Raw genomic sequence first — 20,245 nt, 5'->3', positions numbered from 1 at the left:
TATTATACATTATCCCTTGCTAAGCCCTTCGTTCGGTCCCACTGTAAAAAGGAATCATGCCAAAAAATTCCCGGTGAGTTTTCTCGGCCAAGGCAGGGATCGAACACGGGACCGCCAAACTAGCGAGCCAGCGTCCTAGTCACTTAGCCACGGTGGCTCCCGGAGCAGAACAGTAGGACGCTAAACCCCATTTCATTTCAATTTCCTACTTTTCTGTGCCTATCGGACCATTGAAAATAGGCATACGCTATGCAGAGTAATGTCGTAATGTCGCGTAAAAATGTCGCCTTGTCGGGTTAGAATGTCGTGATATCGGGTTACGGGTTGTCGTCTTATGAAGGGCGACAACACGACATAACGACATGATACCAATCAGCCACCATAATGAACTATAAAAATTATATATATACATCAATAGTTATTGTTTGTAAGTCATATTCAATATAATCTATACTTTAGGATTTTATTATATGTCTGGTCAGAAAGTATTAATATTCCGCTAGAAAATGGCGTCTAAGTCAAACCTTTGTGTGTTATTAGTATAAGAATGGGTTTGTAATCTTGTAAGGTAACGAGTTCTAAATCCGCCTGTATTGAAATATCCATCAGAGACAACTTTAATTCTTGTTTCCTTGACAGCAGGATGAAACATAAATGGTTCCATCATTCCCAATAATAGACGCAAGGAGACGTATAAACTAAAAATAATTTACCATCTAATTTCATTCTATTTCATCTCACATTTTAATTCCATTTATTTTGATCTACAATGTATAAATTCTAAACTGTCTGCGAGACAAACGCACGAAAAAATGGTAACCATTTAAATACACATGTATGTCAATTTTAATTTTTGATATACATGTAGATCGATATCTGTATCTCTTTCTTTTTTAAAGGAAGTAATGTGTGAGAAGAGAAGAAATGGCGTCAATTAGATTTACATTTGGTGTTTATCTCTTTTGTAGGGCGATGTTGTCTAACATTTATAATTCTCTTCCCGTACGTTGAAGCTAATAATGAGATAGAACATCTTTTTACATCTTAAAGAATTTTTATACCGAATTAAAATCGGTTCACAGACCGACCCCAATTTACTCGTATAGTGCATGGCCCTCTCCTCTCGTAGATCCCAGTTTCTGTGAAAGGAGGGGGTGTGACAGAGTGGTATAACTGTAGTTTGGCATGCCCCAAAATTGCCGAAGAATCTTGCGAAGATACATTTTCGTGTTCAATTCGTGTGACCAATTTGTCCCTCATAAGGCCATCGCGAGGGCATCTTGTCAGATCGTGTCAACTTCATCTTTACTTCGTCGGTGTTATTGGGCAATTTTCTCTTCACGAAGTTAATACGAAGTAAACAAGAATTTGCCCGATTGTCTTCGGAAGGCAACACTACGTGAAGCGGTCATCTAGCCTTCATATAGTACGATGACATCGAGATCGAAACACGGTGTCGGTGAAGACAGACGAATTTGAGTAGCGCAAACATTTCCCATGAGTCATGGCAGCGTGGATATATAAGATAGGTTGCCACTTTTGCCAGGCAATTAAACATACGTCCACAGCTGCTAAGTCGTCCGGTCAGTCAACAAGGGTTGTCGTATATTTTTTCTGTTATCAGTAATGGACATATTTACAACACACTAAAATCTGATACGAGTAACAACTCATTAAGTAATTATCAGAAATCATTACAATTTGTTTCGATTGTTTATCTCATGACCTTAAACACTGTGTATATATTATTATTAACTTTAACCTCTAGTGCGTCTCAAGATTTCTCAAGTGACCATGGGCCATAACTCTGGCAGTAATTAACAGAAATCAATGAAAATAAATAACTTTAGCCTCGAGAATATCAACTCTATTTTTCAAAGTGATCAAGGTCCATAATAATTAGGCTTCTTCGTCGCATGACCTTAAACACTGTGTATAAACTTAATCTCAATCGGATTTTAACTTTAGCCTCTAGAGCGTCCACAAGCAATCGTGGACGAACAACAAATCAACAGTCCAAGCATGTAAAATGCCGACAGAAGGTCACACGACGGCACGCGAACCATACACGAAGGTAACACGAAATTGTGAATTTTGTACAGTAGTTCATACACGCAGGCCACACGATGGCTACACGGTGGCCTTGCGAAGCGCAAAATGGACAAAAGAATTCAACGCGAAAATGAACCTTTGCAATGTTTTGGAGTGACAAAGATTTTACCAGCGCTCACAAAGTTGCTGCCGGGGCCTGAGCAACACCACAGGCGGTGATACGATGGCTTAAGATGCCCTCACGAATGGCCTGATGTTTTTACGATCAGAGACAAATTTACTTTATCCTGTTACTTTATCGTGTGACCATTTGGGTCAATTCCGGGACATTTTGACATCCTAAAGAGCAACCTCCTAGGGCAACTCCCCAGACTCATCGTGAGGACTTCATGTGGCCTGTGGGTATAAACTACTACACAAAATTCACATCTTCGTATGACCTTCGTGTGTGGTTCGGGTGCCATCGTGTGGCGTTCTATAGCCATCGCACTTGCTTCGGCTGTTGATTGGTTGTTAACCAAGTTCGGGGCCATCTTCGCACGAAATTCAAAATTCCATATTCGTATGGTCATCTTGTCTCAATTTCGGGACAGTTTGACGCCAGCATAATAACTGACAATCCCGATAAAAACACGATAACAGAAATACCATAGAGAAACCAAGAGTGAGACAAACAAGAATATCAACAAGTACGGGTGTACTATATGGACCAGAAATCGAGCGTGAGGCCATATCAGCCATCTTGTAATTGTAACATCATACCAAAAATCGTCAATCGATGCGCAATTGTGCAAGGAATAGGCATTCCAAGTTTCATGTCGGTCGTATTTAAATTGGCGGAGCTTAGGCTTTGCCCCCAAGAAGGAGAATAAACCCAATATGAGCAGCGCTTGGGGACCTGTTCCTGTTTCAGGTCCAAAAATGATTAACCTCAATAAAAGAGTGAAATCTACTAATAAAGTTTTCATATCGGAATGCCCTGCATATATTTTTAAACAGTTAATTCAGATAAAATCAATGAAATAAAGAATGATAATCTGTATAATTGAGATATTATCATTCAATATCAGATTAGTCTATTTCTCATCAATCAGATTTACTGATATCTGATTAGTCTGTCAACTACCCAAACCATTTTCATTCCAATATTGAACTACATCAATTCCAAAACCTCAATCTACATTCCACCATCAAATTATTTCCTAACACAACATTTTGGTCATTTATGAGATAGGGTGGGCCAAGTGTTAATCGTAGAGTTCGGTGGCAAAATTTATAAATGTTCAACTATATATTATTAGTGGTGTGACTTCTTAAAAAGGCATTATGCGAGGTCTTTTTCTGTCTCCAAATGTTGCATAAATTATTATGTAAACATTTATTAAGTGAAAATCCCATAATTGAGACTTGGTTTATCATCGTGCCTTGACAGTCGAGACTATTTATGTTATTCCTTGTCAAAACTACGAACATCTATAACTTCTCTCAGAATAAAGTAATGTGACTAAAAATCTCAATGTATTCATTTTTCAGTATCATTTCCACAACTATAATAACAAGAACGTCCGGCTCTTTATCTTTTTTTAAAACTATTATTACAAGAACGACCAGCTTTTTATCTAAAGTTTACATTGTACATCTTTAAATAATAATCATAGATAATTATTTGAATTATTTGTCATAACCAAAACATAATCAATTCATAATTGTGTGGGTTAAATTTCCATATCTAAAATCTACACACTATCTGGTATACTCTATACATCTATAACTGTGCCAAACTCGGGCATATATCGTCCTTCCTAGAAGTAAAACTAGTTTGACCTCGCTAATCAGGACGCCCTGGGTCCGATCTTGGTGTTGGCCGAGAAAGATCCTCGAAATTTGTTCGGCGTGGTTTCCCCATGTCAGTGATGCTGGACGGATGGTCTAACATAGTGACAAGAAACAGCGTCTAGTCCTTCGCATGGGACGAAAAATCGAGGCCCGGCGTACACATCGGTGTGCAAGTAATAGAGCCCTTAACAGTTTGAAATCGAAACAGGAGTAGGCCGGAGCACAAAATCTCCCTCCTCTCTAGTCAGTCCATCGTCACGATAAAACTTCATTCATAAAATGTGACTGGCCGAGTGAAAAGACCATCATTGTAACGAGAATATGCCGTTGGTAATCTTTGACGACAATAGTCTTTCCTGAGATCTCGTTGACATCTGCGTACGCTATGCGGTTTCTTCAAGACAGTTTGTGAAACGTAATAAAAACTATAAAACAATGTAATCAAACAAGAAAAACCTAGGTGGTGGTTGGGGAGTTGTTATAGAAGAAGCATGTCAACAGTTTGCTCTTGGGTCAAATAACAAAGAAAAGTGCTTGGTAAAAAAGCCATGACTATTGTTGTTTGTGAATTTGAATGGACATCACGAAGCCAAACATTATAAAGAAAGGTTAGAGCATTTATGTCAATTGATCTACTAGAGCAATGTTCTCAACTAAATGAATTGTTGCCGTAACTTGTCATTCTCATCAAGTCGACCACGTTCCGCATTCAAGTAGCTTTTATTAGGAACGGTTATTGTATTCATTGTGTTATAAAATAAGCATTACATGGCCTCACATTTGCTAATGTCTTACTTTGGATGCAAAAAAATGGTAGTTTCTATCATCCAGAATAATATTCTACAAATATTAGTCTGGATGCGTTGTCAACATTTGAGAGAAAAATATTCTACGAATATTAATCTGGATACGTTGACAACATTTGAGAATAATAGGTCATTGGTTAGATTATCCAGTCTTTTACATTATCATAAACAAAATCTAAGGGAGGTAACTTGTCATAAAACAAGATGTCGAAGCCCATGAAAATAAATTAAGAATGTCATTCAGAAAATCCATTTGATTGCATTGTCAGTTCAATATCCAACACTCTTATTCTTTTATTGTAACATTCCTCGCTTCATGGGCCATATATTTGTTGTTTTTTTATAATTAATCCTAATTCATCGTCACGAATCATGTTTGTTTATATTAATGGAAGAATTATGGGATTTATTGCGGGACGGGGCGTAACTCTAACTTGACTTGACCAAACATACTGGATAATCAATTACATAAAAAAACGCCCGGTTACTCATGGGCAATGGAACTTTTCATCAAATATTGACAATGGTCCCAGATCCCCCGTACGTTGAAGACTAGGAGGTTCTGGATGGCCGAGACTAACAAATTGGCGGAATGAAAGCGGAAAGGGTTAATTTGTCTCCAAAGACCATTCGGTGATTATTGCTTAACAAAAATGAATTGAAATATAGATCGCTAAAAATATACAAATTATTAAATGAACAAAATCCATATAGATTAACGGTACATTATGTAAGATTTAGATAAAGAGGTGACCGTTCTTGCTATAATAGTTCAAAAACAGATATTGAAAAATGAACAGATTGAAAATTTCAGTCGAATTACCTAATTCTAGGCGAAGTTACATGTGTTTGACGTTTTGACAAGATTGTCTCGATTGTCAAGTACCATTGCTACGATAATAAACAAAGTCTCGATTATCCATTTTAACGTTGAATTATTAAACGGCACGCGTGTTCTTACCCATTCAATGTCTCGGCCAATCGATGAACTAGAGAGTTGATTATGGGCTTGACATGTGGATTAGTGGCTAAATAATAATTTACATAAATTTGAAGTCGGAAAAAGAATGCAATAAGCAGTTTAAGCTCTTGCATAATGCTTCTTTAATTATAGTTAAACAAGAGTTTACTAAAAAAAAAAAAATCCCCCGTTACAAAGTTTTGGAGTTTGTATATTATTTGAGCACAGTGACAAGTGTTTGCCATCTTGAACATGACTGTTGAATTGTAAGACTCTCGATCATCGATGAAAATTAAAAGAGCAGAGAAGTAGAACGTTAATCCCCATTCCATTTTAAAATTAGAAAAGTAAGCTCCTTTTCTAAACAATTGTTATTATTATTTTATATACTGACTAGAACCACATTACAAGTGTTAATTGAATTCTTTCCTCATTTTGCTTGTCATTGATTTGCTTTTCTCAGTGTCCAATAACCACAAACGAGATGCTCCAGCGTGTATAATTTGTTTTTGTTGTAAGTTAGCCCACGGTTCGTGTTTCTCGTTGCTGTCAGATCACAATTTAGCTCACTGTTAAAAATTGAAAAATCAGTGATTATTCTTAGTGTGGAGACGTGAGTAGAAAATGTTATTTGAATTATTGATTTATCCGCCAAAATATCGGATGATCTGACTCCCCTTATCTTTATATATCAAGACTAAAAAATTATTAAGTAAGATTTCTAGATGACGTAGAATATTTACCAAATCAATATAGAGAAAACCACCCTAAAGACAAAGTGGGCACTAAATGTATGACCAAAGGTGAATTTGAGCGAATATATTAGTCTTTTCAGATTACATATTAAACTAATATATGATATCATTTCGGCTATTTATACTAATTAGGGAACTTAAAGTTTATGCAATTTTCCACTGGCACAGTATAATGCTTCTTTATCTGAAATTCAATTTTTATAATAAATTGCAGAACGCTATATACCACATTACATTCTGACAATTTCAACTTTATTGTATATAAATAGCATGCAAATTTGGTTATTTTAAAATGATTGATACGCCTCTTTTAGCTTCTATATCGTGTTATGTATACACTTTGAAGAAAACCAGTCATACGTCGTTCCGTATTTTTAATTTTTGATGTACGTTCTTAATCTGTTTATAAGGATTCATAAAATAAAGGTTCACTATTAAAAGTCTGATAGAGACTGATAATGCGATTGATCGCAAGAACGAGCCAATTTTTATTAAATGACACAATTGATATTTTGTCCATATGTGGTCGTTAATCTTTATACTGGAACTAGTTTGTCTTTGATAGATTCCTGGGTGGAGTGATAAAGACCTATTCAATAAATGTGTGGCGTATCGATTTGTTTCTCTCTCGGCTCCTGACCCCTGTGGGCGACTTGTCATGTCTACTGAAGATCTCAGAGAAGAAGCGGGTTGTGAAGTTATTTTATTGGCGTACCAAATCTAACCTAATTGTCAAAAATAACATAGGCAGATTTCCTGGACAGAATTGTTGGGACATTTAGCGATTGAGCACAATCAAAAACACAACACGGTATATATGGAAAACAATCACTGGTTTGTAAACATACATGTATAGCACAACGTTTCTTTTGCAGGCACAATGTTGGACCATATGAATCATTTCTCCTGATCTAGACACCTGCAAAACTCCTCTTAAGGTAACTGTGAACACACCCCAACTCTTACGGTAAACCTAACTTACAAATTAAAAGACCACGTATCTGCCCCCCTACCCACCCCCCTTCAAGTACTCAGTATAGATATTCCGTGCCGAAATAAAATCGACCAATTGATTTGTACCTATACGCCACTCTAAAAGACAGCGTCAGAGAAAACAACATGTAACGATTGGTGATTAAACAAGCCAACAGTGAGGCTGATGTCCCCCGCCGAAATCCAGAAATAAATAGATGACACATATTAATTATTAGCACATTTATTTTTTTTCAAAAGTATCAAGTAATCAAACTTATTATCAACTATACACTTAGTTTCATCACTCTCTATCAGATAGAATCAAAGTTATCTTGTCCCAGAGCATCTACCATTGAACTCAGTCAAGACAATCACCTAATGAACGTCTACATCAAGTTTAAACATTCTACCTCAAAATAAAAGTAGAGTTGTTATGTTCCAAAGTCTTGAGCAATAAAATTGCTTTAAATACAGATGCGACGTCATCCTTTGATGTTGGCGTAATGGTACGGGCAATGTGCCAAGCGTACATTATTATACTAGTTGCAATATTGGACGTGCGTGACGTATTTCATTGAGATCCACGTGTTGGATAGTGTCTGTATTTTTAACTTGTTTAATGGTCTCGTGTAAGACATTGCGTAATAGATTACTTAATGTCTCGCACTTGACCATTAAACTACACTTAATGCTCCTTAGCCTAAAGCAGACAATTCTCATCATCGAACTTAGTTAAAGGAGCTAAATCGACAAAATTTGGGACCTAGAAATTGACAAAAATGGGTCGCAACGCATATAATAATGTAATATGAATGTATATAAACTGATTTACATTCAATCGTTTCTGTTTTTACTGTAATTTCTAATCAGTTATGTTCGGCGAAATACGCCAGAAGTCTCATGTGAATGGCAATCTTTAGCGTCTGGTTTTTCCAGTCTACACCGATGGTATTTATTGCGCATGCTCTCCAGATAAGAATATAGAGTCACCATTTGACATGACTTGTGGAATATGTCTAGCCCTGTTCTTTGAGTCCCCTGTTCCAAATGGCGCTGAAACGCATTATGGTACACGATTCGTGTACCAATGGTAAAATGTTAATTTTGTCTTGAATATTGGATATCAGAAGCCCACCTTTTCCCTGTAAGATCACAAGATCAATGTTGATTTGAATTGACAAATAATTCGTGTTTTCAATGTCGAAAATTTTTGATGATATTGAGTTAGAGACTTAGCTACTTTAAGGTAATGATATAATTAATCAAAGTTATCGCTTCCTAAGCATCAACAAATCCGATTGCTTATCTCTGCTTACCGTAAACAGACAATGGTTATCATCGACCTCCATCAGGGCATTCACCTTATGAACGCCTACACCAATTTTGAACATTTTACCTCAATTAGAAGGAGAATTATTGTGTTCTCAAGTATCTCCCAATCAAATAGCTTATCGCTCTGCTTACCCTGAGCTGTAAAGGTATTGATGTGATAAAACTTCACACCAATTGTCCTCACTCTCACTTAATTAGAACTAAATCTATCGTGTCCTAAAGTATCAACCAATCAAATTACTTATCTCGGCTTACCCTAAGCCGAAAATTCTCATTTTCGAACTCCATCAAAGCATTCACCTAATAAACACCTACGCCAAGTTTGAACATTCTAGCTCAATAAGAATGAGGGTTATTGTGTTCCAAAATCTCGACCAATCAAATTGCTTATGGCTCTGCTTACCCTGAGCAGAAAATGCCCATTGATGTAATAATAGGTATTGATGTAATAAAACTATACACCAAGTTTCATCACTCTCACTTAATTAGAACTAAAGCTATCGTGTCCCAGAGAATCAACCAATCAAATTGCTTATTTCTGCTTACCCTTAGCAGAAAATGCTCATCTTCGAACTCCATCAAGGCATTGACCTAATAAACACCTACACACAGTTCGGACGTTCTTGCTCAATTAGAAGGAGAAATATTATGTTCCAAAGTCTCGGCCAATCAATTGCTTATCGCTCTACTTACCCTGAGCAGAAAATGCTCATTATCGACCTTAGTCAAGGTATTGATGTAATGAAACTATACACCAAATTTCATCACTCTCACTTAATTAGAACTAAAGTTATCGTGTCCCAAAGCATCAACCAATCAAATTGCTTAACTCTGCTTACCATGCTCATCTTCGAACTCCATCAAGGCATTGCCCTAATAAACACCTACACCAAGTTTGAACATTCTAGCTCAATTAGAGGTAGAGTTATTGTGTCCCAAAAAGTGTGGCGGACAGACAGACGGACAGACAGACAGACATTCAGACAGACAGACAGTCGGGAGAACCCATTATAATATAAAACCAATACAAGCTTTATTGCAATTTAATTTAAAGGTTCTCTCAAATCAAGAACCATCATGAGGTATCATTAAATAAAAATCAGGCTGCGAATAGACAAGAAATCATTTGAATTAAACTCACTATCGGAATCAATAACCTTAGACTAAAGTAGTCATATTGCTATTAATTCATAATAGCCAACTAGTCCAGTGTTTTCATGGGGTTAAACATGGAGTCAAGACAACAAATTATTTTCACCTGCGTAGACTCATAGTCACTTTAAAGACGGTTAAAAATAACTTTAAGAAGATAATGAGTATTGGGGCGTATATTGACTTTTATTTTGTAAAACATAAATTAATCATATAAGTAGAATAAATGTTAAGTCATGTGTATATTTAATTATACTTGACGCTGATTATATCAATATATTAAATATGAACTAGACTCATAAAACACGATAACCGTCTGAAGTAGTAACTGTATCAATCTGCCGAAAAATACCCATATATTTGGTAATTTGTGATTAACAATAACCCTGATTTAATATCAACTTGACTACAGTAGGTATAGTTCATCCTGATCACTTTATCGACCAACTAATTCTAAAAAACAACGCGTCAAACAAGCAATTCTGAAAAACAACAATAATTTCTAAATAAAAAAACACCGTGTCGAACAATCAATTCTGAAAAACAACAATCAATTCTAGAAAACACTGACTCGAACAAACAATTCTAAAACAACATTGTGTCGAACAATCAATTCTAAAATAACGTGTCGAACAATCAATTCTAAAAAAAAACACTGTGTCGAACAATCAATTATAATTAACAACGTGTCGAACAATCAATTCTCACAAACAGACGTATGTAATGAGATCAAGGGGTTTTAATGAAAACGCACGACAATGAGCTTCGGTAGAGTTTATGCTTAGTCAATATAAAAAAAACCCATAACCAATAGAAGTTTAAAGAACCCGCGGACAAGAGACAATGGCGTTGAATTTATTTAATGTGTTAACAGATAAATTATCTACACGAGATCCAATTCTTTTCCTGCAATATAACACTCAATCGAGTTGATTCGACCGCCTAATTTTTTTTTAAATTAAGAAGCGGGCGCATCGATTTTTTGCAACTTTAATTAGTAGCGTCTAAATGTTTTTATTCTAACTTGTCAACATCCGTATTGACATTATTACCAAGATAAAAGACAACGTTGACAAAACAGATCATTTTGTCCAAGTATAGAATTGAATCCAAAGTACTGGGATAATCACATTTCAAGTTTTTATAATTACAAGGGACTATTTCTGGCAGGATAATGTTGAGGTTTATCTATATGTTTGACACTAAATTCATCACACATTGCGACACTATGTTAAATAATATATTAGCTTATGCACTGATAGGATAATGACTTTACTATGAGCGCACGTGAATAATAGCTTATCATTGAACACGACTCCTACTCAAGAACATTCGGATTTGTGACTTTGTCGAGAATAATTTGTGTTGATTTTAGATACCGATTGAGATTGTCATGATAGGGTTTATTAATCGTTAAAACCTACTTGCACTGTGCCTTGTTTTTATTAATTGTTTGGTCATGATTTGATTTATTTTTGTAAAACGAAGTTTTTTTTATATAAGGGACATTTTTCAAACGACCAAGGTAGGTCTAGTCTGCCTTGTGTCTTAATATAGCGCAGTTTGTAAAACGAAAAGTTTTTATATGGTGCATTTTTCACCTGGCCAAGGTGATCTGTCTTGTTTCATTGCAAAGTGCATTTTTAATGTGGGTTCAAACATAGCAATCCTCATAAAAAGACAACAGAAAGGTAAAATAGCGTTACTAATGAACGAATATACGCCCACCAGCCGTTTTCTAAAGATATATAGGGTTATTTGGGTAACGTGAACGGAGCAATAACTCCAACCAAGAGGTTTCAATTAACATCTCCTCCTTAGGACTAGCTCAACAATCCAAATAATTTGGGTAAACAACTTAATAACAGTTCTGGCCATAGTGTGCGCAAGGTTTTGATAACAGGGGAAATAATTCTGCAAACATTCATGGGCAATTCTTAATTCCTCCATATTACTAGCAGATCCCAACCAGTTTAGACAAAAATATCAAAAATTCGTTTACGGAGTTTATTGTGAACGAACAGACTGGGACGCCGACAATATGCTCTCGTATTTTAAAATATCGGAACAATAAGATTCAGATATATGCCCGTTATATCTTAAGTAGATACTTTACAAAGCTAGGATACGTATAATATGATAAAGTGCTTAATTTTCTATTTTATATGCACTCGTCCAAGCCTCGCTTCTCCTCTCCGCTCTTCTGTCCTCGCCTTTGTTAGTCCCTAATTGTAAGCAAACTCCTGGTTATATAGCCTCCGACAATAGGGAAATAGATAAGACTCACGATCAGACGATGGAATTGTCTATTTATCACGTCAAGGTTATGATTACTGACCAGTGCGTATTCCTTTGAAGTCATGCGGAGCTTGTACACAGATCATAGTAGTTTGTAAATGACAAATGGGATTAATTACATGTTTAATTAGAACGTAACTTATCAAAACCAGCTGGGGTCAATAAGTTCACAGAATCTTAATAATAGTTCGCATTTTAAAAAAAATAGAAAATTAAGCACTTTGTCACAATAATTAACTCTTCCGAACATTTATTTTACAACTACCACACTATTGTTCTGATATTGTTAGCATTTATATAATTAATGAAAGGGTTTCACTGAGGTTGTGATCTTAGCACATATTTCATAATCAGAATGTCCCGTGTATTTTGCATCTTAGGTATTAGGTATTTTCTATGATGTATAACAACACTTTCAACATACATTTAGTTTTGGCCCTTAAATCCCGCCATACAATCATTACCATACAATGAGAAGTTGGAATATGAGTATAAGTTATTGTACAACTATAGTAATATGTTTATGTTTCAAGCTATTTGTGCATGAAAAACAATCAAATATTGTATATAAATAAATAATCCATATTAACAATTCGGTTCACTAAGAGTTCTCATTCCGGAAGATAAATTAATTAGAACATAAAATTATGCCTCACTATAATTAAACGAAACGAAGCATATTTATTATGAATGTAAATTAAGACTTACATCGCATATGGTATCAGCTGTATGTTCAAATTCATCAATATTGCTGTGAATAAATGTTACTTTCTTCCAGTTAAATAACCTCAGTATGGACACCACACTTTTAGATATTTGAGAAACAGTTGGTTTGGTTCTGGCGAAAGTTGGATATAACTCTTTATCACTTACTTCATTCTCGGAGCAAAACTAAGAAAATATAAAACATATAATTAGAAATCATTATGATTAAACTAAATTGTTAGATACATTTGTGATCGCAAAGTTAGGTTTTACATAGTTTGATGTTTTCGTACTCGAGAGAGAGAGAGAGAGAGAGAGAGAGATGGGTTTAACGTCCAGGTCATTTCGGGACTAACATATGGTTTAATTTTATTTCAATAATTCGCTTGCGCTTAGGGGTCTTTAGCAGTGGGAAGAAACCGGAGGACACGGAGAAAACCCACGAGGTTGGACATGCGACCCTACTCCTTGTCACGGACAACCGGGTATTCGAAACCACGCCAGTTGAATCAACGACAGGCCTTATGATACAGCGCGCACATGCTAACCATTCGGCCATCCACCCCCCGGGTGGGATTGGGGTATTGTTAAAATTAAAATGTGGCGTATAAGAAGAGTATAGCCAAAAGAGTATGCAAATTAATTTTTAGCAAATGAAAATATCATTGAGCTTAATTATGTTATACACAGGGGATATTCGTTTTGCATACAAAAGATAGTTTTCGGTATATGGCTACATTTCTCTATAATAATAAAAAAACATGCATCCTTGTGAATGGTAATGACATTTTAGAATAGATGTAGTTGCAGATTTTTTAAATTCCTTTTTCAACTCCAAATTCCTTATTCACGTAGCGAATTACGATGAACACTCAAGGTTCATTATTTAACAGTGTGACATTTCGATAACTCGATTATATTAGCAATACAGTAAGACCGAAGGTCACAGCAAGACCTAAGTTATATTTGAGTGGTTTCAAACCTGTAAGGAATAAAATTTCTCGAGTCATGGTGACGGGAGGAAGAATGAAGTCACACATAGAAAGTGAGCGGAAAGAATAAATTGAAGTTTAAACTCTCGTCAATATTCCGTCTCTAGTTCAAACGTGTGCAATAGAATTTAAGAGAACTGTTCGAATCCCAGATGGCTAAAAAAAAGGTTTCTTGTGTACGACGTGCGTATACAATAATAAATGAAATTGGGTTTGACGTCCTACTTTTCTGGACATGCGCAATGCAGTGTGCTCTTCTTTTGAACTCCAACTGTCAACAGTTCTTTGACTTGCGCGCCATTGTGTACAGGAGACCGGTCGCGTTTTTTTGACCCATCCGAACGACTAGTCAGTCGGTGTGCAAGGCGCTTGATCACCAACCAGGGAGTCCGGGGTTCGATGTCAGTGTTGGCCGAGAAAGTTACCTGGGATTTTTCAGCGTGATTTCCCCTTGTCAGTAGTATAGGACGGAGCTAGCAAGGAACAGCGTCTAGTCGTTCGGATGGGAAGAAAAACCGAGGTGAAAGTCAAAGAACTGTTAGCGTGGACGTAAAAGATCCCTTGGCAGTTTTGATTCGATTGCTGTTCCCACAAAATATCTCCACATAACACTCTAAAGAACCATTGGCATTGGAATTCAATTACTGTCCGAGAAAAAATTCCCTCATATACAAAAAGGCGCATGCAGGTGTTCATTATCCAGGTTGGTGCATAATAGTAGGACGTTAAACCCCGTTTTATTAATTCATTCAATCATTCAATTGATACATTAACTATATCGTTATATCACTGAAATGAATTGCGGGATCTACATACACAATGTATGTGTATCTGGATGCTGCCTATATACGTTTATATCAATATCATGAGATCCATTATTATTATACAGGTCATTAATGTTTCCATTGCTTTCATTGCTGTTCCTCTTTGTATGTTGGACCTGATGGTACTGATAACTCTATAATCAAATTCCCTTATTTAAAAACAAACTCTACGGTGGCCCATTAATGGCATGCTTATTTTCATTTTTCTGAATTTTCTCACATAGTTTCTTCAAATCTAGCACATTTTTATAATACCCACATTTCGCTGATAGATTTCCATATTACTTTCATAATGTAAAGCGGATATAAGAACGGTGCGAAAAAAAAGGAAAGATCAATCTCTTAAGAAACAAACTAATCAATTTCTAATCTTGTATATAAGTATATCTAAAACGGGAAACAAAACACAATCAAAACAGTGACATAGATTTATGACCGGAGTTTATACCTGTATATAGAGATCTAGATCTTGTCAACTAGAAGGAATTACAAAGCGCACTTTATTCTTGTTTCAACATAAATAAACCAAGAAAGCTAACACTACAAGGGATCTAAAAATATATATAACGTTATCTGAAACAAAATCAAAATATTTAAAGCAACGTGATCGTTTGGATTTTATTGAACGTAAAATAATAAAGTATAAAATTGGGAATGAATAAATGAAATGAGGTTTAGAGTCCTATTTTTCTACACATACCGGGATAATGAAGACGGTTATACGCCATACAATGTGCTGTGAGGGGAAATTGACGTCCATGTTAATGTGTACACGAGCCGTGGCCTCGGTTTTTGTTCCATCCAAACGACTAAATGCCTCCCCTTGCCAGACTGTCCGTCCTGTACCACTGACAAGGAGAAACCATACTGGAAAACCCCGGGAAGCTTTATCAAACAACAACCGGGATCGATCCCGTCCCCACTCGTTAGTGAGCCATCGCCGAAACATTGGGCCACCGTGTCTCCCGTATATTATTTTAATTTGTAATATGACAAGCTCTATACTATTTCCCGTCTTCATTAGCCCAGTCGGAGCAGAACAGTAGGACGTTAAACCCCATCTCATTTTTCTGTACTTTTTAATTTTCATTTCGGCAGAGAAATTTGACTGCTTTGTTTCATTTTGTACTTAAATTTTCAAAATATTAGTTATACCTCGACATTAGCTTAATCTGCTGGTGTTTGTTATTTATTGTATACCCATCTCGCAAATCAAAAAGTCTTTTAGAAAAACGACGTTTTATATCTTAACCAAATAATATATCGACCAATAAAAGAATTCAGTGCCGGAACAAATTAAATTTATTTTTGTTTATACTGGAGAGGGGTCAGCATATGCCTATCCTGTTTAAATCCAAATTTAAAATGAAATAAAATGGGGTTTTTTATAAACTAAAATACAAATTTACTTGGCATTCTGTTTCTATGTAACTTGTACATTTGAACTTTGTAAATTTCGTCGAAGAGCTGGAGTGGTGTGGTGAATATTATTTCGATTCAGATATGAATCCCAGATGACTTTAGAAGTCGTTTCAAAATTTTCTCGGGGGAGGACAATCAAGCAGCCTCACCTCACCCCAGCCCTAACCAAATATCATGCGTTAGCCACTGAAAGAGTTAAATGAAGTCGTGAGATATATTTTATTCAATAATACAATTTAGATCCGGCAATAATTAGTTAAGTAGTGCCCAACTGAAGCAACTCGTGGTAAGTGAGGTGAACCTTGTTAATTAATTTCCGTATTAGTATTTAGCATGTAGTCCCTCATTAATTTTGCTCATCAGAGGACTGAAGATGGCATGATGATAGCAGCTTGTGTATGTTATTGTGTATCCATGGAAATTATAGTCCTTATCATCAAATATTCATGATTTTCTTACATTCTGTAGACATCTATAAGAATTAAACAGGTTTATAGACAGTAATTGCGGTAGATCAAATGATTGAATATTCCCCTTGTCACGCGCGTCTCAAAATATAAGCATGTTGTATGGCGCCAACATGAGTAAATACGGCTACAAGGGAAACGCATTCATACGTAACAAACTATCATAATATTATATTTGAAAGGAATGGGTTTAAAGTCTCAACACAATATATTGGCAATTTTGAGAATGACACAGGGTAAGTTCCATTTCAATGGTAACGTCTGCAAAGCAAGATGGTGGAGGGGGTGCAGCAGCGTGTCCGTCAAGACTTATTCGAACTGCAATTAAAGAGCTCAGGTGAACCTCGTATTTTCGTCCCTTTCGAATGTCTAGGCACATTTGCTATATTGTCCTTGTCTTGACTTACCGGACTAATGAAGACGGTCTGGTATTTGGAAGATAGAAGAAGAGAAATAAATATGACACACAGAAGTAATCAATAACAGTATGGCTAATTCATACACTTCCCGTCATATAAAGATCATAATATTTGATTTCTAGCTGGGGGATTCTTATTAGTATCATATTCTCCTTACGTCAGACTTGACTGTCCAGACCAGGGGTGTCAAACATGAGGACCGTGGGCCAGATCCGGCCCGTCAAGGGTTTAAATGTTGCACGTGGAAAAAATTTCAACAAACTGACGTTTCGATAATTCTTAGAAACTAAAGCGGTGGAAATCATTTATTATTGTTTTCCGATTTCACTAAAACTCTGACTTCTGTACTAGACTAAAACAAATTACATTGAAAATTACTCAGGTGAAAATAAAAATTGACTGTTGTGAAAATTATCGAAAACAAATTATATTAAAATTGGCAGGGGTGAAAAAATTATATTAAAAATCACTTGGGTGAAAATTATAATTGACTTGGGTAAAAATGGCTAAAAACAAATTATATTAAAATTGACTTGGGTGAAAATTAAAAAAAAATTGAAAATTATTTTTCGTATCCCTTATCATCCCACCGTAGATATTTCATAGATGTCTAAGTTGTATGTAATACAAGAGAACGTTGTTTTTAATATTATATCTTTGCAATTTGTAAACCAGTCTGTATTGTATTGCATTATAATATATAACGATTTTAGGTTCATGTGGCCCATGAATCGAAATGAGTTTACACCCCTGGTCCAAGCGGGCGAAGGCTATAACAATAATCCACAAATGAAGCTGATGCCTCTCGTCCCATTTCCCCTACCCCCAAATTAAGTATCACTGCATGTCACTCTGCTTATCAACAGCAGAAAATGATCGTTATCGAACTTATTTAATGTCTTCATTTAATGAAAGTATACACCAGGTTGCATCCATCTTAGCTAATTCGCATCAAAGTTATCATGTTCCAAAGTCTCGTTTAATTTGAATTGCTATAACGCTCATTATCGAACTTAATGATGGTACTGGTGTAATGAAACTATACACCTACACTGTAAAAAAATACCCATTTTTTATGTGTCCGAATTCCATTAGTATAACTCATTTAGAACCAAATTGGTCATCTCTGCTTAGCCTCAGCAGAAAATGCTCATCATAGAACTCAGTCAAAACAGTCATCTAGAATCTCCGGAAGGCGGGGTATTGCCATTGGGTTTGGGAGTGTTGTTTTTTTCTCTCTCCTCCGAGAATTGTTTTAAAAATTGATCGATGTTTCTGAAATCCTTAAGAAAGTCTCGATTACAGAAATATTTACTGCTTGTCTGTTCCCGGCGATTTGTTGAATTTTAATGAGATGTACAAGGTATTTATTTAACGGTTTTGCGTCACAGATTTTTCAATTTATGGAAATCCCATAAGTATTATAGAAACTAGTCATATTATCTCTAACTGAGTGATGTCGGTCGCACAAACTGTTTTATTGTGTGATATTGGTAAAGACATGACTCGGGGGTACATATTACTTCATTTTACTTCACTGTCGAAAGTTATAAGTGGATAAAATATAATCTCTGGTTATATATACCCTTAAATGTGTTTCCTTTGGTAAATTACGATCAACACTGCTCTATAAGGTTAAGACATAAGTTTTATGTCCAACTAGTGCCTCTGTACAGCCCAATCCAATAAATCTTGATGTTCACCAACATCGTTTGCCACAGAGAGAGAGAGAGAGAGAGAGAGAGAGAGAGATCTAATTGAACACCCACTTGATACAAGCTAGGTCATTTTGTTTTAATACATCGCTTGTGCGTTCTGATCTTCAGCAGTGGGTGGGGGGGTACTGGAGTACCCGGATAAACACACATGGTGGACAGGCGACTATATTCCTTGCCATCTACAATCCCAGGATCGAAACAACGGAACTTGACCCAATGACAGACTTTATTGCCACATTCCACATTCCAAATCCAGAAAGATCTGCAAGAAAACTTCTGATTACCAACAAGTTGTCACGTTCTTGGGTTGAAATGTAACGTGAACGTCATATCAACACAATAAGACACACGTTTAATCTTAAGTTGGGACAATATGCGAATTAGATTAAATATTAGTTTTCTTTCCGGCTGATTTGAAATATCAAAATGGGACTACTACGACATATTAATCGGATATCGTTAATGGTTCGGTATCTTTATAAGAGGTTAAATAAGCACTTAATATCTATATTATTGATAATGTGTCATATAATCCAAATCAATCAAGTTTTGATGAATGAATGTGATGTGGCAAGTACGGTCGATGCATCATTACCTGTTAATACTGAAGTGTCTTTGATTCGCCAAAGAACGCCAAAAGCTGAAAACATAGAAAAATGCGGCTCTATGACCGAGATTCACTGGAAATTGTTAGGAACCTATAGCCTAGTTCTGGACAACGCTTTGATGGAAGAAATACAAATTTTCAGTTCCCATGTGGTTTTGGTGATAAGGCTCTGAATTCCTCGCTATGTAAATGTCTGAGTAACCATGCCAATACTTGTGATCGTCGCGATTATCACGCCACTCATACAATAAAGCAAATTTAGCGATCATTTCCTAACGATTCAATTTTGTTTTTGCTGTGCGAGGTTGGTCTTTGTCTTGCTTTTGATGTGTCCCACGTATATGCATTCAACATTTTCTTCGCAAATAGAATATAAACTTGCCATTCTTCGAATAAAGTCTGATTTTATTACCTTGTTGATGGCATGTGGTATTTTCGAGAATATATCTTTACAACACAAATATTATGAATGCTACTTTTATAGTTTAAAACATCGTAAAAGGCAGTCTGGGAGCGGAAATATGGTTATAATATGGTTGGATGACGAAAACTATTAGAAAATACGTTAATCCCGAGTAATGGAACAGGAGAAATAAAGCCTTCGGGCTATTATTTAGTTAATTCACTATGTTGTCGATCTGCCAACAGCACTTTGGGTCATCTTGATTCCTTTCGGCAAGTTCGACCTAAATAATCTCTACATATTTCCTCAGGGAAGACGCGACGATGTCTTGTTGTTCCCAGGACGTTTTTTGACTTATGCTGCGTGATATTTAATCGTGTTGCCATATCCAATTACTATCAGCTTCAAAACGTTTGATGGCATAGAAAAACTTATTATTTAGAGAGATGTCGACAACAAACAAATAGAATGTTCCCGAAACAGGTCTGGTCAACAAAAAAAAACTGATCTCCATTTGCTTT

General features: G+C 35.9%; 1 protein-coding gene across 2 annotated transcripts in view; it reads right to left on the bottom strand.

The window, feature by feature from the left end:
* The window catches only part of LOC126810424 (speract receptor), a 113,142-nt gene that overhangs the window by 72,883 nt on the left and 20,014 nt on the right, over positions 1–20,245 (bottom strand). For both annotated transcript variants that reach the window (XM_050535482.2, XM_050535483.1), the window contains exon 2: positions 12,876–13,058. In XM_050535482.2, the coding sequence (XP_050391439.1) occupies positions 12,876–13,058 (183 nt within the window). The remainder of the gene's footprint in view (positions 1–12,875; positions 13,059–20,245) is intronic.

This window comes from Patella vulgata, chromosome 2 (genome assembly GCF_932274485.2).
Source record: "Patella vulgata chromosome 2, xgPatVulg1.2, whole genome shotgun sequence".
NCBI lineage: Eukaryota > Metazoa > Mollusca > Gastropoda > Patellidae > Patella > Patella vulgata.
The sequence above is the reverse complement of the archived record's forward strand: the minus strand, read 5'-3'. Positions and strand labels throughout refer to the sequence as shown.